Source organism: Anomalospiza imberbis, chromosome 1 (genome assembly GCF_031753505.1).
Source record: "Anomalospiza imberbis isolate Cuckoo-Finch-1a 21T00152 chromosome 1, ASM3175350v1, whole genome shotgun sequence".
Classification (NCBI taxonomy): Eukaryota; Metazoa; Chordata; class Aves; order Passeriformes; family Viduidae; genus Anomalospiza; species Anomalospiza imberbis.
The window spans coordinates 21,819,716-21,846,204 of NC_089681.1; the positions used below are offsets into that span (position 1 = coordinate 21,819,716).

Here is a 26,489-nt window from a genome sequence, read left to right on the forward strand (position 1 = left end):
TTAAAATGAAATGCTAAAAAAACCAACCAAACAACTTCCTTATAAATTTAAATTTCTCCCTTAGTACTGTAGTAAGAAAGGAGTAAAATAAATAGAAGTTACTTATTGCTTTTGCTAAATAAATTAAGTTTCTAAGTTAATAAAGGAGAACCCTTATTCCTTGGTATGGCAACTTTCACATCTAATTGCTTTATCTAATACACATCTAATTGCCAGCACTTTCCTATGGTAATATACCCCAGAAGGGGGAAAAAAACAAGAAACCTCCCTGACAGCTAAAAAGTTCTTAGACCTAAGTTGACTCAACAGATGTCAAGAGCTTAACCCAAAGCCTAACACACCCAAACTCAGTGTGAAGGATGGAAAAGGAGATGAACACAAAGGCAGAAGCTACTTTTGGGGCTTCCTTCGGCCAGGGCAGAGAAGACACAAGGCGCTGGTGCAGCTCAGTGGTGGAACACACTTGGCACTTGGGCCTGTGCTTTTATCACTGCTCTTGGCCACTCATCCAAGAAGGCAATAAAAAAAGGGCCACCAGGACACCAGAGAAATGCAAATGACTTCCCTCTTTTCTGTTTGGAAACTATCCATGTCACACAGAAAAATCTTGTCATGACTGATAACTTGACAAAGTTTTGTATGAAATTATTATTATCCAGTAAATCAGCCCTGACAGAATGTGGTGGCAGCCAGAAGCATAATTGCAGAAAATGTGACTTTGGAACCTTCACTGGAAATATTTTAACTATCTCATAATGATATAGGTTATTTTCACAACTGGTTAAAGATTATGTAAAGAGATTCTTTGGTATTTTAAGTATAACATTCAAAAAGAAAAGAAAAAACACAATTGAGCAATCTTTAGTCTTTGGCCTCTTTTATAAATTATCCTTAGCGATGTAAAAGAAACTTTAACATTCATTCTAAGGAAAATATATTTAAGTGATGGACAGAACAATGAAAACTGATGAAATATGAAGAGCTAATTATAGGAGTTGATTAAGATAGATATTCAGCAGCTTCACCAGTCAAAATGCGCTAAAAAGAGTTTTAAAATCAATGAGTCACAGAGATTCAACTGGAATAAAAATTTTGGGGTGTAAAATCCAAGTGTAACGTTTTTTTAAGATTATTTTAAACACCGTGGGAAGATCAGCACATAACACAGTGCAGATTCTATACTCGCTTCTTGTAACTCAACTAACTCTTTGAATTGCCCAAAATTACATCAGAATCAACACAGAGGAAAAGGTAGCTCAAAGCCATCTTCAACTCCTCAATTACATCAGCTTCTCCTTTGCCTATTAGTGACTGGCTACCAAAATTATAACCCAATGCATTCTTTAGATTTAAGAAGTATTAGCAAGAACTTATTTTGCCAGGTGTTATCTATTTCCAGAAAGAAAAAAAAAAGTGAAAAACTTGCTGTGCTTGCAAATAGAGTGCATCAAGTGAGTTACTTCTGTTATGCTTAAAGCAAACTGAGCTACTTCTTATCAAAGCAATTTCTGATTACTGTATAGCATTTGAGCGTAGATTGTGAATTGCTCTTTCTCTTCCTCAATTTCTTTACTACTTCTCTTTAGATTACCCAGTAAATCCATGTATTTCAATTATTAGTTTCTAATTAGCCTTCACAACTTTCTGAACAGCAACTAGGAAACAGAATGATGAAATAACTAGTGAGTTAAAAGGAGATTAGATAAATATAAATAAATTACACTTATTATATGCTCCCACCACACCAGGAGATGACTTAACAGTGGAGGAAAAAGAAACACTTTGGAGTAATGAAATCAGAGAGGGAATTCAGGTCCCAGAGGCGATTCTACGGAGTTTTATGTTAATGTACACCTTGTGGGGGACCAAAAATCAACTGGAATAGTTTCCTGAAAACCGTTTCCAGCTATTTTCTCATTTTAAAAGTTCCAACTTCACTTGACCCATTAGTCATCATATTACTTACATTTATTATGTATTTTGAAATCTATTACAAAAAACCCAATGGATTCAATATGGTCTGTTTGAACTAAATCATAACAACTATAAAAGAAAACTTTTGAGCAGCATTCTGAAATTTCTGTCTGAAGCAATTTCTTTCTTTGTCATTTTATTTCTTAGAGTTTCAGATAAAAAAATCAGGGTTATAAATATTTTATCCTTGTTCTCCATAACATTCAAATTTGTATTGGGAAGATAAAATTTTCATCTGTGAATTTGGATAATTAAATTATTCAAAAGGACTTTTTATTCAGAGGGTTAAGGATGATTAAGCAACACAAAAATAACAAAAGCTCCTAGCATGGTTGTTCCAGATAAATTCCAGCTCTTACTGGAGCTGGAAGCTTCAGTGGGCTTATTCTAATATATGCCATAAGTTAATGTACAAAATGTTACTACTTCTATGACTTAAAAACTACCATAGTATTTTCTTAATCTTAAATACCAGAAAGTAAATGCCATGAAAATTAGTTATAAGCTGAATACAGACAGGCTGGATCAATGGGCTAAGTCTATGAGGTTCAATAAGGTGAAATGTGAGTCCTGCCCTTGTGTCACAACAATCCCATACAGTGCTACAGGCTGGGGGAAAGGTGTCTGGAAAGCTGCTTCTTGGAAAAGGACCCGTGGGTGCTGGTTGACAGGAGCTGTACATGAGCCAGTGTGCCCAGGTGGCCAAGAAGGCTAATGGCACCCTGGCCTGTATCACAAATAGTGTGGCCAGCAGGACCAGAGCAGCAACTGCCCCCAGTACTGGGCACTGGTGGGGCCACACCTCAAGTGCTGTGGCCAGTTCTGGGCCACTCACTAGACAAAGGACATTGAAGGGCTGGAGAGTGTCCAGAGAAGGGCAATGAAGCTGGTGAAGGGTCTGGAGAGTAAATCTTATGAACAGCGGCTGAGGGAGCTGGGGTTGTTTAACCTGGAGAAGAGGAGGCTCAAGAGGGACCTTATTGGTCTCTACAACTTTCTGAAAGGACACTGGAGCCAGGTGAGGAGTAGCCTCTTCTACCAGGAAACCAGAGACAGGACAAGAGGAAATGGCCTCAAACTGTGCCAGTGGAAGTCCAGTTCAGGAAGAATTTTTTCACTGAGAGGGTGGTCAGGCATTGGAATGGGCTATCCAGAGAGGTGGTAGAGTCACCATCCCTTGAAGTATTCAAGAAATGACTGGACATGGCACTTAGTGCTCTGATTTAGTTGCCACGGCACTGCTAGGTCAAAGGTCGGACTTGATGATTTTGGAGGTCTTTGCCAACCTTAATGATTCAGTCATTTATAAGACTAGGATCTTTTTAAAGACTGAGAAATGTTGGAATGTGTGAGAGAAAAATATGCCATTTTCTAAGTATTGATTCATTTTCCGTAACCCTCATTCAGCAGCAGATCTTTTACTTCTCACAGCTAAAACAGAAAAGTCCAGGCCTTTCTCCTTGAGGTTGGACATGGATCTCACTTTCCCCTTCCCCAAGAAGGCTGTAAAATATTAAACTTCTTAATATACAGTACTTCTATAGAAAAAAAAATACTGTTTATCCTAAACTCTTAAAATGATTTAATTTCCTAGTCCTAAACAGGAGAGGAGCAGATGATGGCATGAAACATTTTACCAACAGTGATATTCTTTTTCCTTTAGCCACCCATCCTGATGTAGGGACTTTAAACAGAGGAAATATGAGGAAGGTAAAGGTAATGTTGAGTCCTGATTCTGATTTGGAGTCAGGGTGGCCCTTCAGCAAAAGGATAATGGCTGAATTGCAAAAATTAAATTTATAAAAATAGGAAAGAGACATGTAAAGAAAAGACCAGTTGTACTGTTCTCAATTGTCTGGTCAAGCATCAAAAGAGACACAAATTAAGAGAAATTGAAAAGCAAGAAGAATCCAAACTAATTGTTTTTATCCTCTAATTCATCATTCCCAATTTGGATCAAGGGAAAATGAGGAAGAAACTTGAGACAAGGCTTCAGAGGCCATCTGCAGTCCATCTTGCCTTCTGCTTCTGTGAGACAGATACCAGTTAGTCCAGAAGAGACTGGTAGTCACTGCTCAGTATTCCTACCCGCTGCTGTGTGCTGCAGCCCCACAGAAGGGCTCTCCAAGGCCAATATGGCAAACTAGAGCCTTCAGGGAGCCTAATCACCCTGAGCCATACCGGGGGCTCCCCAGCGGGAACAACTTCTTCCATGACCTACTATGTCACTGACATTACATGAAGGTGACACTTAGACATTAACAGCTCCAGCTTTGAGATCACAGACAAGGCTCAGAGTGATGCAATTCTCTTAATTTTTTAAAACTGTCACAAGTGAACCAAGATAAATTGTTGTAGGTCAAGAAACCCAAAGATGCCATTAATAAACAATGGAAGGTTACTGCTATTCAGTAGATGATGACTGAAATTAAACAACTGTGCAGCTACCAAATACAGCTCAATACAATACAGGAGTGTGCCAAGGGCTGGATGGTGAGGCCAAAAATTATAACAGGGACATCAGGAGGCACTATCATGAAAGGAAAACCCTGGCTAAGGGAAACATTAACTCTCTCAACAGAGAGTCAGGGAAGATGAAGCACAATACAGTGAGATGTAATAAATTGCTCCAGGTCATGGAGCATTTTTGTGGAAAAGAAAAGAACCCATAAATACTAACTCTCTGTTTTCTGCTAAGCTGCTGAATAATACATCTATATTAAGACACACATAGGAAAAAAAAATAGAAGGTTTCAAAAAATGGAGCAAATGCTTGAAATAAGTGTTAAACGAATGCCAATAGACTGAAAAATACTATAAGAAAATTTTTCAACTTATCCATGTGGCCCCAGTGCACAGTTTTAATTTTCTGTACTTAGATATATAAGAAACTAGATTTAAAATAAGTGTTGTAGACACTGTTTTTAGAAAGGTACTTTGATGATTTTACTTATTATTACACTGATATTACAGACAATAGATGTGTCAAGACCAAAGCAATACCTACAGGCTGGTACACCTGTTTGGAATATTACTCTTTGCCCTCTTAATCAAATAAATATAATTTCATGGCTACAGTGTCAGTACTTTAAAAACTTGTTTCTAAAAGAGCAAAGGGGAAAAAAAGCCCTACTAAAAAGCTCAAAAGTTTTGCAAATGACCCAGAGTTAATTAGAAAAGTCTGCACCCTGGCTAGTTCCCCTTCTCACGTGTCAGCTCTCATTAAATCAAAAAATTCTCCTTTCAAAGTTAACAAACACCATGGTTACCAAAACTGTTAAACTGGGATCAAGTGGGCACATTCCTAGGTTTATATATGATGTCATGCTAAGCAGCCCACAGCTGAACTTGCAAGTAGTATGAATGATTTTTCAATATATTAAGTATCTGATCTAATGCTAATTTTCTCTCTATAGGCTAACTGTGCTGGGAACAGGTGGCCCTGCTTTCAATTACGGAGGGCTAACATGCCAGTGTGAGGCCTGGATTAGTTCACCTTCTCACAGGGAATTTGCCTCGGTTGGGAATGGATTTATTATGGCTTCACACATGGAACGGAGCTCATGTCAGCTGAGGGCAGTGATACATCATATGATTCAAATTAACCTGCTGTGGACTGTTCCGCAGGGCTGATATTGTGTATTAAAATGACGACATTTTTAAAACAGCTTGAAAGAAACCAGGATTGCTGAAGTGCAATGGTTCCAATTTGTTCCAACTAATCTATCACCTGCTGGAGATATTATTCTAGAGGGTTTCTGGTAGCTGCTATTTTCCAGGTTTCTCCAAACCACTGACCTCGGTAATGGATACAATTGTTGCCTCTGCAAACAGTGGGGAAAAAGGGCTGGAGAGTGTGCCATGGTGCAGTTCTGATTATTCAGTTTTTCAGTTCATTTTTTACACCTAAGCCAAGATCCCTTGCTGTACCCCTGGTGGCCCCCAAATCATGTGTGGAGGGACTGGCATGAAAGAGGAACCCATGAGCTCCCCAGTTCTCACTTTATCTTTCAGTGGGACACAACATTTCTGAGTTTATTTGGATATTGTCTTCTGCAGAAATTATTTATAAAGGTGAATTATCAAGGACCTCCATTATTTCACATCTAACCCAATGCCTTCCCAAGAAACTACTGCGGAAAGAGGACTTCAGTATAAAGCATCCACAATTTGAGTGTATAAGTATTTTAAGGCAAGTTTTATAAAGCTGTACTTCATAAACATGTTCTTGTATAATTTGCATCCAGAAAGACTACATCAAAGACAGCTTTTATAGGTAAGAAAGGTGATTAAGAAAAATCCAGAAGGAGGACTAGAAGGTAAAGACTGTAATTTTTCAAAACCTATTGAAACAAGATGGTCATATTTGTTCCTCACATAATTAATTATATCTAATGCTGAAGCAATAAGTAGTTCACTTTTATGTATTAGACAAAAATTAGATGTACAATCCAGTAACAGACTGAATATAAAAGATAGAGGGTGATGCAAAGTGATGTAAATGGAATTTTAAAAATGTTACATAATTAGTTTCTGTAAAAAGAGAACGAATAGTCCTTTAATACATTGTGGGGTTAAAGTTGAGGTTTGTTCCCACAGGCCTGATGATGAATGCTTATTTCTCCTAGGATCCTATTACCTTAAATCTGGAAGAAATATAGATTTTCTTTAGTTGCCAAAAATGTACAAAATAATCAACTCATGTGGCAAGAAGTGCATTAATGTATCCTGTTATTCTCATTTAATTAGTGGTTTCCAAGTTTAGCTACTTGCTGTAGTTTTTTGATCTCCAAGCTAATATAGACTGACAACCAGGTTTCCTGTGTGGTGAAACCATACGATTCTTCTGTGGAACACCATCTACTTATCTACTTCAGCTGACAAACTATTTGCAAGGAGTACTGGTTTTATCTAACACAGCAAACATTGGGAACCACTTGCAGATTTTTTTCTGTTAACTGCTCGATAGTATTTTGCACTATAAAATATAGGCATGTTTGGTTCTTATATTTGAAATTTAACCTCAGCACACCAAAAATGTATTTTGAAAGAAAAATGGCATTACAATTAAACCACTGAGCTCTGGACACTTGAAATTGACACAGAAAACTGTATAGCTTTCCCAACTGTTACATATTTTTGTCTGCATAGGCACAGCTTTCAAAAATGTGCTGACTTTTCAGAGCAGTTGATCATCTGTAACCAACAGGCAGCATCTTCCAGTACATTCAATGCATTTCAGCAATTTACTTACTGCAGTTATAAACCACATATACATACATGACCATGAAACCCACATTATGTCATTAGAAAATAGGTTACTTAGTGGAAGCATTCTTTGCCAGATATTCATAAAATAAGAACAGTTGTCAAGGCCTGCAACATAACTCTACTCCAGCAGTGCCTTTATTTATTCAATGTATTAGCTAAGCTGCCTCCCATCGGTGCCTTTATTTATTCAAATTATTAGCTAAGCTGTCTCCCATCACACATACTGTTTGTTGATTCTTGCAAGAGCTCTTGGGAGTTTTGCTGAGGTTCTTGTCCTCAAAGAACAACTGCCAGCTGAGCTAGGATCTGGTGGTGTAACACTTTCTCCAGGCCTGCTGACGGCCAAGCTACCTCACCCTGGAAGAAGCTGTGGTTAGGGGACTTCTTGTCCCACAGGGCAGTTAGTAACTCATTTTCCAGTAGCCTGCTGAGGAGCTGTCAGGCTCTTGTAACTCTCTGCATGTGCTGTTCTGATGCAATCACATGCAGAATAAGCCTTCCATTACTCATCCAACGAAACTTCCATCCCCCAAGGAAGGCTTCTTGGTAAAGGTTAGTTTATTTGAAGAGGATCTCATAGTGGTAACAGCTGAGGTTAGAAAAATCTGCAAGGGATGGTGGAGCTGTTTTGTTATACTACGTTTGCAAACACTTCATTAAAATTCAGAGAAATTACTGTTGAGTCATGTGTAATGATAGTTCCAATTAGCAGCAAAGGATGATGAAAAAAAGCCTTTTGGCTAACAATAGATCCTGGAAGAAATCGCTGAAGTTTTAAATGCTTTGCAAGAATAAATAGATTGAAGATTATGATGCATTAATTTATGGTTTTCCGGTTCCCTATTCAGCAAAACACTATGGAGGGGAGAGATTTAACACTAATGCAAGGTACAACTCAACTGGTGAGACTGGGTGAACACTTACACTATTTGTGAATATACACTTTGCAAGCTGGTGCCAACTTCCATGCTTCACTAGGAATCTGTCCTGCTGACAGGACAGCATCAGGGAAACACCCTCAGGTGTGTAATAAATTAAATATAAAGGCTGTGCCTGGAAACTACAGTGAGAACCTTGAGAGAAGTGGAATACACAAATGAAGGGTCTGGGAAATGGAAATATGACAAACGTGGGGACAGAGGACATATAAGAACAGAAGGAAGGATAAGGACATGTAAGAACTGTAACAGAAGGATAAAAGAAAACCATTCTGGCAGCAGTGATCAAAAAGTCCCTGATAGTAGGTATCTTAACCCCTCCTGTGCTGTTCCTGATTAGAATGAATAGCCATCATTACTATCAATTAACCATTTTTAAAAATTGAATTAAACCAATCAACCAATTAACCATTTTCTTCTCAAACAGCAGCAGAACATGCAGTAGGCCTGAAGAGTCAAAGGCCTAATAATGTACCCAAATATGGATCAATATAACAAAAGCTCTGCATTGTCAAGTGGTTTTAAAAGTCTCCACTGAAATGATGTCTTTAGATAGCTAGAAAACCAAAAAGAAAGGGGTAATGATGAGGCTGTTCACATACTTTATTGTTTCCTTGAAACTTCTGCCTGTGCGCAAAAAAACATTTTTTCAAGCTACTTATCCACAGTATTTATAGTCAGGAGTCAAGTATGTGTGTCTCATTCACTGGTTACACAGTTTGATGGCTTGGGCGTTGATATTCAGAATTGATTTCTGCTTCACCCCAAGATAATATGAGCTGTGTTTACATCAAATTTAATATTTTCAAGTACTTTGGAAAACTAAATGGTGTGTTTTAAGTTGATAACCTTAATAAAATGAGAAAGTATTTAATGCTCCTCTGCCTCAGTTGTCTTCTGTGAAATGGCAAGGGCATAGTATTCCATCACCCATGTGAGGGTTGTGCAGGTAAATTAGTATTTTTGTAGTGCTCAGATGCTACAGCTGTAAGGCATGCAAAGGAAATTCTGCTGCAGATCCAGGATTAGATAGTGTGCTGTAAGACTGTATGAAGATGCAACTGAATGAACAGGGAAATCCTGTACTCAAGAGCTCCTCACTAAATGGCTAATAACAGCTGTGCTGTGTGAAGTGAGGCTATTCAGGATAAAAAAATAGGTTAAATAATTCATCAAACCATGCACATGAGAAAATTGTTACTATGTATTTTCTAGCTTTCACTATAACCTCAATTATTCTTCATTGTAATGTAGCTATAAATACATACTTCACAAAATAGAGAATGCAATTTGCAAGAATTTCTGATGCTCTAGGAGTGGATTTTCAAGTCACATTTTATTATGCAAATGCTAACAAACCTCTACACTACACCACTTAGATTAATTAAAGAAACACAATATCACTAATTTTTAGATTTTACAATATTAGCACTTTGGGTGATTGGAATTTCCAGAGCCATGTATCCAGATTTCAAAGAACCCAAGAGAAGATGGCTTAGAAAAATCTTCAGAAACATTATAAAAGTCATCTTTTCTAAACACAACTGCAATAACATTTCAGTTTTCTAGGACTAGAGGCAGGTAGGCTTAATTCCACTGGAAATTTGACAAATTCAGCCTTTCTAAACTTACTGTGGGAAGAAAATTAATAATTAAACCCTAAACCAATGACTTGTCCAGAACTGCCCATTCCCCAGTTTTTACTTTCATTCAGGGTAATTGCTGGAGGAAAATTTCACATTCATGAGCTAGGAATACAATACATTTCTGATTATCTGATATCACTGAGTCATAGAATAATTAGGGTTGAAAGGACCTCAATGCTGATCTCCTTCAAACTCCCCTGCCATGGGAAGGGACACCTCGCACGAGAACAGGTTGCTCAGGGCCCCATCCTGTGCCCATGTGTACATATCTAAAAATAGATTACATTAGCAAAGAAAGATTAAAGTGCAGCACGTACCTGGTCCATTAAGGAAGTCTTTAATTTGCACAGTGATAAGAGGAGGTGGAATACCACTTTTAGCATCTACCTCTCCTGCTACTGTCTGCAACCAAATCTTGCAATAATCCAGAGCTTCTGGTAGAGTCTTCCCAGGATCTACAGATGATAATCATCAAAGTCATTAATTATATTCCAGGAATATGATCTATTACAAAATGCTACATACAAAATTGACGAGACAAAATTAAAGAGTTTTAAATGTAATGTGGTAAATATTATACCTAATATAACTGTTTACATAGCATTTGCACTTACAGACAGATAGATGCTTGTGTAGAATAATGCATGCACTCACAGGCAAGAGGACAAAGCCCTAATCACAAAAAATTTACAAAACATGCAGAAATGCATGAGTAAAATACATCAATAAAACAAGACAATTTCACACATCAATAAAACATACAATTTCAGCTTTAATTAATGATTAAGTTATGACACTTAAGGACTCCTTTTAAGAGAATCTGTGCTCAAAACCTGCTACTATATTATATCATCATTGCTCAGTAGAGAAAATAATAATGGAAAGGTAAATTATAAAGGCAAAAAACCAGAATGCTACGAGAGCTCAGGAACAGAGCATGACAACAGAGCAGTTATATCAGTCCCTTTGCAGCTTCACTCAATAGCTAATCAGTAGTTGTTCTTGGGTACCACCTTGTTCCTTTGATCAGTCTGTAATACTACAGAAGTACATTAAATCCATCCAAGGGCTATTCTTGTCTTAATTTTCCACGTATCACACATAGTAAAAACAGTTGGGGAAAAAGGCTTTTTAATCTTTAGGGACTTATGACCTTCATTATGAGCATTCTCAATTCTGGCATTATGGTCTTAAATTATAAATTATTATCGAGTCTGCTATGTTAATCATTGAATGTCTGTCTCATCCTCAACTTAAGGAGATTTTCTTGAAGCTGTTCTCTCCTTTTCAGTCAATTAAAAACTGCTATAATTACTTTGAGTTTTACAGAATTAATTCCTTTCAGGAACAGGATTTACATATTCACTGTTATAGTCAACATATGGTATTGTGGTATCACAGTCATATGTGGACTGGGTATATAAAGCCAGCTTTGGAATTTGTGTTTCTTGACCTTATCATGTGATTCATATAAAACTTGGCACACATGAACCCTTATGTGATTTCAAAGAACCTACTGAAACCAATTGATCATGACTTTAGATCTATATGGAAAAGATCAAAAGTTAGCACATTCTTTTGTTTTTATTTGATCAATTTTCAGGCAATGACTTTACAGCAGTATTTGTACTGTATGGCATATACATTACAGCCTTTTCTTCCCTCTATTCCTGCTACACACTTATAAAGTCCGCTCTCAACAGTTATTTAAGACCTGTCACTGCATACAACAGATTTGTGTATTTTCCATGAGAATTTCTACACTTTTATGCTTCTTAACCCTCTTCTTTTAATTACAATAATGAGTGTGGTGTGGCATACTCCTTTTTCTATAGTAACTGTTTCAGGGAATATCTTGTTGTGTCTGGCATTTTTCTAGTATACTACTACTACTACTACTACTACTGTTACTCATCATCATCATGCTCTTTACCACCAAGGTACATATTTTTTCCAAAACACAGATTTGTAGCTGTTCTGAACAAGGGTCTCTGAGCTGGATCTATAAAATAATCTCTTATTTTCTGCTGGTAGATCATCATAAACAGCTAACATTCTAACGTTTTTCAGAATACATAGTGTAAAGCGTTGTAAAAATGACTGAATATTGCTCAATGAATATCACTGAATTGATTAAATTTATCTCTAAATTACTGTTCCTCTGTAAGTATTAATATAAACATTTAGGTGTACCAATATGGTACAAAACACTGCAATATGCCATTATTTTGTCTCATTTCTGGAAGATATCATCACATACTGTATATAGCAACCTGTATCTTCTACAGCTCTTCAGAAAATCCACTACATTTAGCTGTACACTTCTTTTGCAAAATACACTTACAGGTAGTCTTCTTATCCTAAGATGTGTTTACATTATTAAATACCTAATAATTATTTCAAAGTTGTAGCTCTTTCAAGCAGAAAATATCTCTGATGAAAAGAACTTACACAGCAGAAAATCCCTGTGTGACATATTTCATTAACTACACAAACTGCCCTCAGGCTACTGAGAACTGCAGCACTTAAACACAGAACCAAAAAATAAAGCAACCACGGGACTCTCAGAAGATTTTTTTGCTCTGTCATGTCTCCAAGGAGTGCAGCACTGTCATCTTTTCTTCAACTGGGGCACTGTAGGACTGGGATATGAATAATAAGCACTCAAAAATTTACATATTAGGAACACAACATGAAGAAACCTCAATGCAGAAGTCCAACTAAATATATTACTTTTAACCCAGCACTGGTCTTACTGAGTTCAAGCATTTTTTAAGTTCAAGTGAAACTGACCTAATTTTGGAAGCAGGAGTATTGCACTGACAATTTTGCATCAGAGGTAATAATATCAAAAGGCCATGCAAAGAGCCAGCTTGAGTGCTTCCAAGAGTTAATTTGGAACCTGGGTAACAGACTTGGCTGTCGAGCCAAATATGCCAGTTTTCAGTTTTTATGTAATGATAAGAAAGCTAAAATCAGAGGTTTCAAAATTGAATATGCTTATGTATATCAAAAGCTTGAGGGGAGTTCCAAATATATATCTCAAGGGTCAAACAACTAAAATATGTATATCCCTATTAAAATATCTTCTGAGGTAGAAAACAGCATATGAATTTTCATAGGATCAAGAATCAGAAAAGGAATAAAGCAATGTCAATCAATCAATCAATCAATCAGTCAATCAATCCCTATGCCAAAATCACAGGAAATAGAGAAGCAACTGCATGAGAAAAAAGAATTTTAGAATGAAAAGTGAGGAATTCATGATGAGAAGAGCTATTAGAAAAAGAACTCTTGTCTCTCAAGGAAATGATGGAGGCATTCAGAATGTTTAAAAATACACTTGACAGAACACTATAAAATATACAATTGGGAACAATTATGCATCAGCAGGGAACTGGTTCTGAATAATGTATTATAATAGGTCATTTCCATTTCCATTTTCTATGATTCTTCCAAAAATCAACACTTAAATTTGCAGTTATTTGTATAAAGAAAATGCTGGAGAAAACCCAGGGGATACATATATAAGTAAAAGGAGAGGCTAGAATTACTCCACAGCAAGCCAAGATGGAGAAAAGAAAGGATTGAGAAGCGAGGAGCAGTGAAGATGGCCAGAAATTTTATCCTCTACACCATGTGAAAAATTTGTCTGTGACAGCATAAGAAAAATGGTGAGACAACTATCACAGATCAACAAAACTTTAAATTACAAGACTGTAATTTAAAATCTGTAAAACTGAAAAGGTGAAACCTCAGCAGATTCACATTTGCCTTCCTCCCTCCCCTCTATAATTAAAGAAAAAAAACCCCTCAGATTATTTTTGAATTCAACCAAACATTCAAAGCAACTTTTAGCCTTGCTGAGATCCAGACCTCAGCTCCAAACTTCACTTTATGAAATACCTTCCTAAACTTGATTTGAATTTGCAAGCTTTTGATTTCACTGCTATCCCCTTGGTCTCCTTTTAACAGCAGACAGCAAACCCCAAACTTCTGAAGAGGGAGTAAGGGGAAAGGAAACGAGGAAGGCAGGAGAAACTTTGCATCTTGAAGATTTTCATTCTCCAAAATGTATCTTTGTTCCTCTTCGTAGCTGACAGCCAGGCCAGCAAAGGGAGCACAGCCTCTGGGAGGCTTTAATGGCGGGAGCTCAGGGACCAGAGCCCCGTGAGCCCCGGGCAGGGGACAAGGCCACCGAGCACGGGACGGCGGCTTGGCCTGCTCCGCTGGAACGCTACCCAGCCCAACCGAGCACTGCAATGTGCTTTTACTTCAATGGATGAATCATATTTTGGTCTGCAGTCAATTTTCAAAGCCAGTATGATGCTGCAATCATCTCTGCAGTTGAAACTCTGAAGTGGAACGTTTGGTCTTGTTTTCAAAACGGTTTCTACTGGAATTTAAAGAACACAAGTGGAAAAACATTTCTGCTAGCGTACTCACAAGTGCTGTGTCAGGGAAGCTCAAAAATGAGCACTTACAGTAACCTGAGGAATGCACATTCCCAGGCCAATTTGGCTTTAGGGATGGGGGCTGCACTGCTCCCCCCTCATCCATGACTGCAGATGTACTGGACATAAATACACCCAGAGGGGAACAGGTGACACCCCAGCAGAACTCCCTCAATGCCATGCAAGGAAACAGCCTAAATCCTCTCTGTGCCATGTAGGAAGCACAGGCTGACACAGAGGCAGTGAATCAGGCAGAGCCAGCCTGTGCTGCTTTTCATGCAAAAGCCTGGAAAAGGCTTTCCATTAGATCAGAGGTTACATGTGGTCTTAGCTACTGCATCTGCTCTTCATGGACCCCCTGCCATCAAAGGCGTGGGTGTCAAATAAAATAAAATTTAAAAAAAAATCAAGAATAATTCTGGATGCCCTCACAATGACTGTTTTTTGCAAATGAGTGGTTGGCGGAAGTTGAAGAAATTCCATGCATAACAGATATTTACTGAGAAATTTCTCTCCCTTGAAACAACAAAGCACCACAACCTCCTCTTTGAAAGTAAACAAACAAACAAATAGAAAAAAGATTTTCCAAGAATGCCCAGAGCACAGTGGTCAGGAAATGAGGCAATTTTGTATCTGGATTACATTACCTGAAACAAAGCAAATAAAGATTTTAAAAAAATATTTATAAAAGCAGTTTATGAGATTACATTAAAAACAATTGCACCCACTTTTATTTAAGTAAAAATGGCCAAAACTCTGTTAGCAAAAACTAACAGTTAGCAGATGCCTTTTTGTTAAATATAGGACGAGCATTTAATAAGTGAGAGTCACTTTACAGTATCTTTCAGTCTATTTTTACAGAATCTCACAAGTAAACTCAAGGAGCAACTAGTCTTTTTAGTGCCACTTATTGAGGAATTAAAATTTATTCCATTAATTTATTTACTTTGATTTTAAGTTCCTGTACCTTGCAGTAGCATAATTGCAATCAAGCTGCGCAATTACAAAAAGCAAATGAAGCAGTTCAGCACAATCATAATAAAACTGAGTTAACATTGCAACAGCCTAATAAGTCTCCTGCTTCTACAAATTGACTTTCCAGTGGAAGTGGTTGTAGAGAAGACTGAGGTAGCACAACCAATGGGTCTTTAGCTCCCAGGCAGGCAAATGCTCCCACATACAGATACTGGTCTGATAGAAATGTGCTGCTACTGACTGATAATTAATAAAATAAGAATACTAAACTTTTAAATTGCCTATTTCCTCCTATTTAATTCTTAAGCTCTTATTTCTTTCATGTTTCAGAAATTAAGCTAGAAATAAATAACACAGCTAGTGTCAGAGAAGCCAAGTTCTTTGGATGAAATTTGGTGTTTCAGCCACTGTACAATGCTCTGTCTCACAAAGGGAGCGATAGTTTAATGTGCAAGATTGTAAATTTTATGCTCTATTCAAAACTAATAACAAAACTCTTGTCCCAAATAAAATACATATGGCTTCATAACAGTATAAAATCTTCATTTCTACATAATGTTCAAAGCAGTAAACCATCAGGAAGCAGTAACGCTTAATTCTGTCACCAGCCCGGGACTAACTATTATTCTCTTTTATACAAAGGTTCATAAAATAGTCTGTCATCAAATTACCTATTAGAAACATTTCTGAAGTCTAGAAAATATTTGTTGACTTACAGCTAAACAACATATTTCTTAGAAGTACACTACTGGGAGGTGAGGGATGAAAAGCACAAGTTGATCCAGACTATCGCCAGGTTTTCTTTATCCTAAAGTTTTTTTTGTGGAACTTATGTCAACCAAAAAATAAGACTTTCCTAATTTCTCAACAGAATTCTGCATTTGCTTCTGCATTGCAAAAATTTGACGCTTGTTTCAGAACTGTAGATTTTTTTTTTTTTATAAAAGCTGTAAGAAATGGCACAATACTTCACAAGACATGGCTGTTGAATGAACACTATGCAAGTCTTCAGAATTTCACATCAAAATTGATAGAAACAATTTTTAAAACATTCCTAAAATACTCTTATGCAGTGTATATGCTGTAGAATGCATAGAATACATAGAATGATTTTAAATGGCAGAGATTTTATTAGCATGTTTTGAATGTAATCTAAGTATTTCATATATAGCTTAATCTATGTAAGTTTAACCATATTAGTCTAAGTAATGAGAAAATACCCCCATAGGTTTACCAAAAAACTTCATAACAGTGTAATTTTATTTTTGCTCAGACAAGTCTCAATTTTTAAGCTGTGATCAAAATTTGCAATCTTATAGGCCTGAAGTTTTGAGCTGCTGCTGTGCTGTTGCCTCTCTCCATCACAGGATGGGAAGCACACAATATTTTCACTAGGTCTATGATTTGATTGGTTGTTTTTTTGTTTTGTTTTCAAGGGTTAATATGCTCCCTCAGTTCTTATAATCCAGTTAAAATATATCTTTTAAATTTATCTTATGTTCTCTTCCCCATTCTATATTAGATAATAGAGTTAGTTGCATGCATGTGTATACACACAAGAGCAGTCTTCTAGAGAGGCTAACTGGAAATATGGTTTAGCAACATTCACTGCAATTTAAGCATCATTTATGCCTTTTTCCCACTCTCCAGTCCTTGATACACAGAGAAATATAGGAATACAGTGCATGTGTATTGTACAGAAGGAGAGAAACTAACATGGTTCTTTCAAATAAACTTTGTATTGTTCTTCATATGGACGATACAGCTCTTTCAGACAAAACTGTCAGCAAATAGTCACAATGTCAAGAAAAGCTGGTGTGATCAATGAAATCAACCACAGCAGCACAAAAAATGCCACAAAGAGCTCCTTATTCTGTATTATATGATATGTAATACATAGAGTCTGTGTAATATGTACATGTATAGACATACAAACATATATATAACACATATAGTCCATGGCTATTTTCCCTCTAATACACATCAGAAATAAAAAATAGAAATTTCCAAAACTAACATGTTACTATATTGGTATGACAATATTAATCCTGAATGATGTGATTACCAGCACAGCAGGTCTTCCTAAACAAGAGGCAACAACAACTTTATACTACCTCTTTTGCTGAGTGAATTAGTGTGTAACTGTTAGTGTGCCTTAATTTTATTAACTTATTAATACATTTAGGATGGTATTTTTAGGTACTAGCACTTTGGCAACCACCTCTCAAACTCCCTTGAGAAGAGCGCTACTGCTTTGGCAGCAAGCACAGGATTCTGTGTGATATACAAGGAAGGTACTTATTTACTGCCCACAAAGGCAGCAGGATGAGACCAGGACTTCTGCCTTCACATAATGTCTGAGTCCTACCTTCACACTTCTTTACATTTGCCCGATATGGAAACATAAAGCCAAAGAAAAGGGTAAGACCTGTGTATGGCTAATCTTTGGTCTCCCAATGAGCAATCTGTGGTGACTGTGGAGCTCTCAGGCTGTATGCTCCAACTATCTTTATTATTTAGACTTCTTGCCATGCTTCTGTGCTATCTGATGCACTTTCCATTTATAAGAAGATTTTATTACAGCCTGTGTTTTGTAGAATTGCTGCAATAGACATGAAGATGGTGAAAGACTTCAGGAGTTAATTGTGGAAGCAGAATGGACAGAACTTTGCCCAGTTCCTTGGTTGTGGCAGCTTGAACCAAGGACACGCTTGAATACCTTGGACATGAGAAATGAAGAAGTCCTATTGCATCTTTCCAAAGTACTAACTTAATGAAGATGTGATCTTAGACCTACTCCAAGCTTCTTTCAAGCTTTGCTTTGTGAATTCTCTTCACATTAATTCCTGCAATGACCACATTTTACACAGTATGTACGAAATACACAGAAAAATCTGGAGTAAATCAAATTCATGACACAAATGTGTTTCGTTCAAGGCAGGACAGAACAGGAACAGCAGAGAAAGACAAAAGCAGAAGAAGGATTAATAAAATGTAGCAAAGAACAAATCTCTCTGTTTTATGTATCTTTTCTTCCACTGCCTAATCTTTCTCACTGTTTAATCCTTCTTAAAAGTTCTATTACAATTGAGATTTCTGAGAACAGTCAAGATGGTATTTTTGGTCTTTTGCATAAGCACATTATGTTAATGCTAATTTTCAAAAGATGCAATCTTATTCAGCAAAGATTAGGTAAAGCTGCACAGAAAAGTATACTACTTTTTTCAGCTGCTGTGCTGGGACTACTGTCAAGGAAGAATCAGCAATACCTACAGCTCTCATTCAGAAAACAATTTGAAACACCGTATTATTCTGGCTGTATGTTCACCTGGAACTCTGCATACTCACTTATACTTTTTGGGGTAATACTCCATAATGATGTATCTCATGAAGTCATTATACCCTGGACTGACTGCTAGACAAATGAATTGCAATTATTTCATTTCTCTCTTCAGCAGTACAGACAAGGCAGAAAAATAATATTTCAGAATATTTTCTACTGAACAGCTATTTTGAAATCTTTCATTATAAACTCTGCATATGGAATTAAAAAAAAAGCATTTTTTAAGAGATGGAATTTGCTGCAAAACCCTATTGCTCAGTTGAATGAAAACTTAAAATACATGACATCACTTGATGCTGTTTGAAAGATCACTCTATTTTTTTTACAGCTTATGTCCAAAACACCAGGTGATTCTACAGTGCTTATCTACAAATTTTATTGGTAGGCTGGTATAGGAAAATATTGTGACATTCAGTCATAAAAAATGCTCTTTATGAAATTACCTTGGCCTACAACCTTTACTTAGAAAACTTTGCGAAGTTACAGCAATGCAACAATCCCTGTCACAATCTGGTAATGAGAAAGCAATAGTAAGAAACAGGAAGAACTGGTTGCTAAAAGGTTAGATCTTAATTAATTTCAAACATTTTACACACTTAACTTGATTCAGCTGTGAGGTATAATCCTAAAAATATGTATATTTAAAGATGTCCTGAAGTTCTCTCAGCTGTTCCCCACCACCCTCTGTAACTTTGAGCTGTGCAATCGTTTTCCCAGTTATAACCAGGACTGGGTGTTAAATGCTCTTACCTGTACACTTGTAGTCTGAGGCCACTCCTTTAAGGCCAGCGTCGAACACTGAGATTTCTACTTTTTGCTTTCTGTGGTGGCAGCTGAGGAGCACAGAGGGCTGTGATACAACCAGGTAGAGAAATGGCTGCAGCTCTATGTCCCCAGCTCCCCTGCGCCCAGGCTGCCGTACAATAGTTATGCCCAGGGCTTGTCGAGCAGATGATCTCGTGGAAGCGTGCAGACTTTCCAGGGACAGAAGACCTGCTTTTCTGCCAGCAGACAGGGGAGGGTTACTGTTCAAAAGATCGTCTGCTGTGACAGAAGAGATGCACGGCTGACTGGGCTTCTTGGTATCATGGCTGCTGCCTGAGACTGTTTCTGGAAGGTTCAAGGAGCTTTTACTTATCTTCTCACCATCTTTCTGATCTTGCACTGATTTTGATTTAGGTGAGGCAGTGCATGAGTATGTCATCAATGAGATTTGACTTGCTGTAACAAAAATATCAAAGGGAATGAAGTTGAGATTCTTCACGATGGAAGACTGGCGGGAAGGACGGGCAATGCGGTGCTGGCTGGTGCCACTGTGCTGCTCGATCTGAATGATTCTGATCTTAACACTGTCGCTGCCAATTCCACTGTCCTGTGCCCCGCTATAACGGGAAGAAGTCTCAACTGTTCCTCCATCAGCCACATCCATCTTCTGCTCTTGCTTGGAAACCTGCAAAGGAAAATGTTATATTAACTTCTGATATCCATATTCCAACTATTTCCACTTCAGTCTTTAGCAAAAAATCACTACATAAACATGATGTCAAAAGAGAGAATTATAAAAAAAAAAGCTGCCAAGTTAACTGTAACACAGTAATCACTCATAAAAACACAGCAGGTGTCTGTTCCAATGAAATGATGATTCACAATAGCTGAAGAGCCAAAAAAAAGTAAAAGAGGAAAAAAACCCAAGCAGTAAGGATTTCTAGGCTTAGAAAACATTTTAAAAAATTAAACTCTTCATTTAAAAAACTTTTCATTTAAAAAATTGTATTGTAAATAAAAGCCTACTTAGAATTGTTTTCCAATTTTGAGCACTGATGCTCAAAAAGTCACCTTTGTTACTAAAATTTTGTACTGTAATTAGATTAAATAGAACATAATAATAATCCACTACACAATCATAAAAAGACTAATGGAAATTATAATTCAAAATGTATTGAAAAATATATTGTAGAAATATATTTTTCTTAAGAGTCATGGAAGGCATCTGCCTTATATAAAACACCGAAGTTAAAGGAAACATCAAAACTATCTAAAGACTATCTTTAGAGGTGAGGGGAATGAGTTCTTAGTTTACCAAGGCCACATAGAGTATTGGCTGTGATATTTATAGGGTTTCACATGAGAAATCATTGCATATAGAAATATTTCAAAAACAAAATATACACCACTGACAAACAAAAAGAGTGCAAGAGTGAAATAAAAAGTGGCAATGCTTTGTCCAGAGACCTTATTGTCCCAGCTCAAGAGACAGAGATATCCCAAGACAAAGAACTACTTCAGGAAAAAACACTTTCAACACTGCCCATGACAAGTAGAAATCCAATCAAAAGCTTGAGGACAAAGTGGGAAGCACATACTAAAATATATGGCAAAAAAAACAATCTGCAAAAATTCTATAATAATGGATGTATGACTAATTCCTCATATTCATATGAAGGTTACAGTCATGCATTCATCCTATATAGCTTCCACAGCATAACTAACACTTGCATCTGTGCTGCTGCAGTAGGGTTTCTGCTCTGCCCTGTACAGGAGCTAACATACAAAATACCCAACTCGGTTGGATTCCTAACCCACCTAGCCCAGTACACTGTTCTCGATAGCATCAAGAGGAAACTCTGTTAAGAAACAGCAGAAACTCCATCCACTTCCTGAAATCTGCTCCCGTCCTCCTCCCCAGGCATCCACAGCTGCTGCATGTAGGATGCCAGGGGTACATGTTTGTGTGGTCATTTTAGTAACCATTTCTGGGCTTCTTGTCCATGAATTCATCCACTTCCTTTCTGAACACACTGACAGTGTCTGTTCTCCACAACCTTCAGGGGCAACAAGCTCCAATTTTTTTAAAAAAATGGCTTTAAACTATCTCCCCCTAGTGACATTGCTTTCCCCCAATCTTTTGTAGCATATGAATTGTTCAGGTCCACATCCAGCTTTATTAGTGTTGTTATGACTTTGTAAACTACGATCACAGCTCCCCTCAGCATTCTCCTCTTCAGACATAAAAATCCCAGCTTTTTCAGTCTCTCCTCAAAAAGAAGGTGCTCCAGCACCTTCAAGCTTTTTAGCCTCCCTTCTCTACTTCTGTAACTTCCCTATGACCTTCTTGAGTACTTTACAAAGCACCCAAGAAGTGGAACCACTACAGTTCCCTACAAAAGTGAAATGCTTCTTCTGTCTTGGTCTCCATCTCCATTCAGATGTCCAGTATTTTGCTGTTTTTTTTTTTTTTTGTCTGACACTGCACATTGACTTGATTTAATTTCTTCATTGCAGGACCTATTTCAATAATTTCTTCTTATCTTCTCTACCCAAATGAATCTTCAAAAAGTGAAATATGAACTAGGGCAAATAGTACCTTAACTTCCTCTTCAAAAGAGAATAATGAATTAAAAATAAATAATTTATCAGCAACTTAATTACAGGAATGAAGGGCAGTGAATTTCTCAATTTCTTCAATATTCTGTGGTCTTTACGCAGTAACGTATTAGATTCTACAAGTATTGCAGAAATTGGAGTATGAGGGAGGTAAAGAAAAGCAGGCTTTTTAAACCTTCCTTTATATTGTGCTTTATGGAACAAAGGGAGCAATCCCCTCTCCTCTTCTTTAAAGGAATGAACCTACTAGAAAAAGTACTACAGAGGAAATCTTAAAACAGAACCATTAACTAGCTGAGATTTTCTTTGAAAAGGCTTTTGCCAGCTCTGGTTACAATCTTTTCAGATTCACTCATGTACATATTTTTCAAATAACCAATAAAATTCTTTGCGGCTGTTTTCTATGGCAGACTCATATCACTGACTTGTAAATGTGATATCACTTTTAATGCTGCCTCTGTAAAAATAACTAGAGACCATTTTAATGAATCACTACATTGTGAGCCAAGAAATCCTCATTCCTCCTGATATCCTAGCAAAGTTAGGCTATTTACACCTCAGCATCTCTGCCTGGTAAACTATAAAGTGCTTCACCCATATCCTGCACTGATGGCACTTCCAAAATTGGTACAGATGGTTTCATTGCTCATGCATTAAGGGCAAGCAGAAAGAAAGGATGGAGCTGTGAAAAAATTTTGCCATATCACTTCATGGAAATGCTGCCCCTAATTAAGTTGTGGGCATATGCTGCTAAACCCAGCAATTTTTAATTTCTACGCAGACATAAGTTAAGTCTGATGAAAAATGTTTTCAGAAATTATGATTCAGTGGTGAATGACACTCTAATGGTTACTACATGATATTCTCTTGTTCTCCTCTATGCAGCATAAATTTCTGCAGCTACCAGACATTTAGGCTATGCATGACTTGGCCAGAGGAAATGAAAATACGGTGTCACCCACTAAGTGACAAGGTTCCAGGGAGAAAAGCATCACATGTATATGACAAAGTGGAGGAAGAAATCACTGTACTTCTGTTTTCTGAATGGATCCTCTCTTCTCACACCTAAACAGATTTGAGTTGAAGCCTAGTTCTTCTCCTCTGCCTCTTTTTATCATTAATTTATCATTCTGGTCTATGCAAAGCACCTTTAGGAAATAAGAAAGTAGCTCTGCCTCCATCCCCAGTCACACTATAGGTTCTCTGTGCAGACTGCTGCAAGGGTGCTAATTGGTCCCAACTGCTGAGTTTCCTGTTATGCGGACATTCGACTACAGAAACTTTACTGAGATTCCAAATCAATTCATGCAGGTCACTGAACAGCACTCAGAAGGCAATTTCTGCTCAGTATTAAGCAGTATGGAATATGAGCCAGTGCCCAAAAGGTGAAAGACACCATATCCTATTACAGTTTTCCATGCCACCCGGTTTCACAATGAAACTTTGACTTATGTATGGTCTTACCCCATATATTATAAATGTGAAGAATGATTTCCAAGACAGCTGTACATAACACAACTGGGTACAAAATAAAAGTGCAGAAGTATCACTGGAACTTTTTTGCGTCAATTTCAGCTCAGTAGAGCTCAGTAGATGCTCAGCAGAGCATCAAGCCTCTCAACAATGTTTCAAAGTTAACCTGAAGATATGCCTAGTAATAAACTTGGAAAGCATTCAGGTATTCCTCTAATGGGATAAGAAGATGAGAGAGAATGAGTCTCAGTAAACCAACTCTAAAAAGATTCTTTGCTGCGTTACGGAATAAATGGGCCAATACTTTAAAGATGTCAAGAACAGCAATATCATCTTGCTGTTAGCAAATGTAATGGTAACATTTATCATTGGGCTGTATAATATCAATTCTCTTACTCTTTACATAACCCATTTAAAACGAACAATAAAAGTTTTCTTTAATTAGCTACTGGTGTGCATTAACATGATCATGATTAAACCATAAAAACCAACCCTACATTACTCTGGTCCCCTATCCCATGTGTTTTGAATTATTTTAGTTGAAAATGTACTTTGAGTCCCTTTTAAAAGTTCGACCTTCTGCTTTCAGAGAATTAAATGCATATTACTATAGTGGAGAAGATAATGTTTCAGACCTCCAGGCATATATTAAACACACTGGCAGCACATTAGACAAAATGCTTTACTTATTAGATACTTCCTATTCTAAACAGTGTCATCAAAGGCTAAAAACAAAATCCATATAAAAGCTGCACAATGCTTCCACACAGAACCTGTGCCAAAATCCCTGTACTTTCCAGCTAATGAGGAAAGGATGTGTACTCTTAACATATGAATGTAAGATTTTCCAAGCATTCACTTTAGGAAACAGGACTATTGATTCCACATGGCTTATGTTAAATGAAACTGTATTGGTAAAATAACCTTTAAGATATTTGGCATGATAACTATAATTAAACAGTATTCAAAGGAATAAAACAAAAGGGATTTTGGTTCCACAATAGCTAATTAAAATAAAATGAAAAAACACAGCATGTCATCTATCAAGATAAATTGTTATTGTTTAAGAACTATTTAAATACTGTTAAAATATACTTTTAGATAAAATCTGAAAGGACTGGAAAAATATTTGTGGTTTAAAAATGGATAGTTTGGTGAAGAAAAAAAATATAGGACGCTGAAATTTTAAGCTGAGATAATAGCTTTAAAGCCTTGAGCATAACCAGATGGTACTTCAATCAGAGGTATTCTACAGTTTCACTGTCAGAATAAGTTGCAATATGGAAAGGTTTTCAATAGCTAGAAAAAAACACATCAAGATGATAGTTTACTTCTTAGATCACTTCAGTGCATTTTCTTGTCCTTTCACACTTATATATCCTATCAATACTACACACCATAGAAAAGGTGTTGAAAGCTACAGTGGTAGCTGGGGAACTGTGGTTAATTCTTCCTTTTCATGTGTTGAAATAGGTAACTTGACTAGCTTAACCTCTTGAGTTCACCAGGGCATATGGCACATATATCTATCAAGAGAAAGGGCATGGAAATGGCATGTCCTGTAGAACACACACAGATAAGTACATCATAAAATCAAGGATCAATAAAGAGATTTGCTTTTCGACGCTGGCAAGTAGTCCCATCTAAGGTCACTGCAATTTTAACCAGGTAAGTCTTACTTATTGTCCATTTCTGATCACAATACTTAGATGGTAGTGATGTCTTCAAAGTTTTCACTCCGTGAAGAGCAGGAATAAAATCATCAAGGTATACACAAAATCTAATACTTTAGACCAATAACCAACACATTTACCAAATCAAAGAGAAGCGTTTTAAAACAACTGGCAGATTTGCCACATTATATTTCTTAATCTCTCAAGAATTTTCAACAATAACAACGTAAGCATGTGCAAATTTCACTATAAACATTTTAATGTTCTTTTTCTGGTACTTCACAGAATAATTATTTAATTAATAGAATAACTGTAAGCAATATAATCTTTGGAAGTGTAGCTGCTCTAGAGGAAAAGCATCTACATCTGCATACTTTTTCCAGCTTCTCATATTAATTATGGTCATATAATGACACTATTGAAGTAAAATTTCCACTCATTTCTTAACTCTGATCAAAACCCTTCAGCCAATCATGAGCTCATGCTTCACATTACATAAGTTATGGAAAGACTCACAAGTGTGAAACCACAAAATCAAAGTGCCAATCACATCTGCTCCATCACTGTTGTATGTGACCTAGTTTTATTCCTTTTTTTAAAAAGTATTAATATTTACATGGAAATAAAAATCTTGCCTAGTGGACAAAGTAAGTTACAGAAAAGGAATATGCTCCATTTTTCTTTTCCGTTGTGCTTAAACTGGAATTACAAAGATAACATTGGATAATATCTTCCTTTGTACTTAGTACTTCATCTACTGCATTGAGAGGCTTCCAACAGTTTAGAAATTTAGTTAATGTATCATTGTTATCTAATAGACCTTTGTTTGCCACATTGCTCTACTGATCACTCCAACTAAAAAAATTATGTTATGCATATGAGTTATATGACTGAATTGAATTCTGACCATTATCAAAATTATTTTGCAAATTGACATATTAATTTTCACATGGAAAATATAATGAAAGACACACATACAAACATATTTGACTATTAAATTTTATCCTCCAGTGTAATAAACTTCCAAATTAAAATTTCAGTCCTACTATTAAACTAGACAGACTGCTTCTACTTGTATCAATCCATCTGCAGAAAGAGTCTTTTATAACATGAACCTAAAACTGTCCTCCAAAAGGGAACTATTAAATCAAGCCAAAATGAGGCAACAAAAATAGCAGTAGATGTCTGAAGTAGTTTATTTCATAAAAGTCAAACGGGTTTTTTCCTCTAAGGAGTTTTCTTTTCAAACAGAAATCTGTAGCAAAACAAATGATGCCAATTTGAAGTGTAATTGTGTATATGAGCTTCTAGACCTACAGAATTACTTCAGATGGGAATTGTAGCTTTCACAATACTGC

At 36.8% G+C, this 26,489-nt stretch overlaps 1 protein-coding gene across 6 annotated transcripts in view; it reads right to left on the minus strand.

Annotated features, from left to right (window-relative positions):
- The window catches only part of VPS13B (vacuolar protein sorting 13 homolog B), a 431,250-nt gene that overhangs the window by 99,092 nt on the left and 305,669 nt on the right, over window positions 1-26,489 (minus strand). For all 6 annotated transcript variants that reach the window (XM_068183911.1, XM_068183916.1, XM_068183903.1 and 3 more), the window contains 2 exons: window positions 19,352-20,051; window positions 10,147-10,284 (listed from right to left, as the gene is read on the minus strand). In XM_068183911.1, coding sequence (XP_068040012.1) covers window positions 10,147-10,284; window positions 19,352-20,051 — 838 coding nt within the window. The remainder of the gene's footprint in view (window positions 1-10,146; window positions 10,285-19,351; window positions 20,052-26,489) is intronic.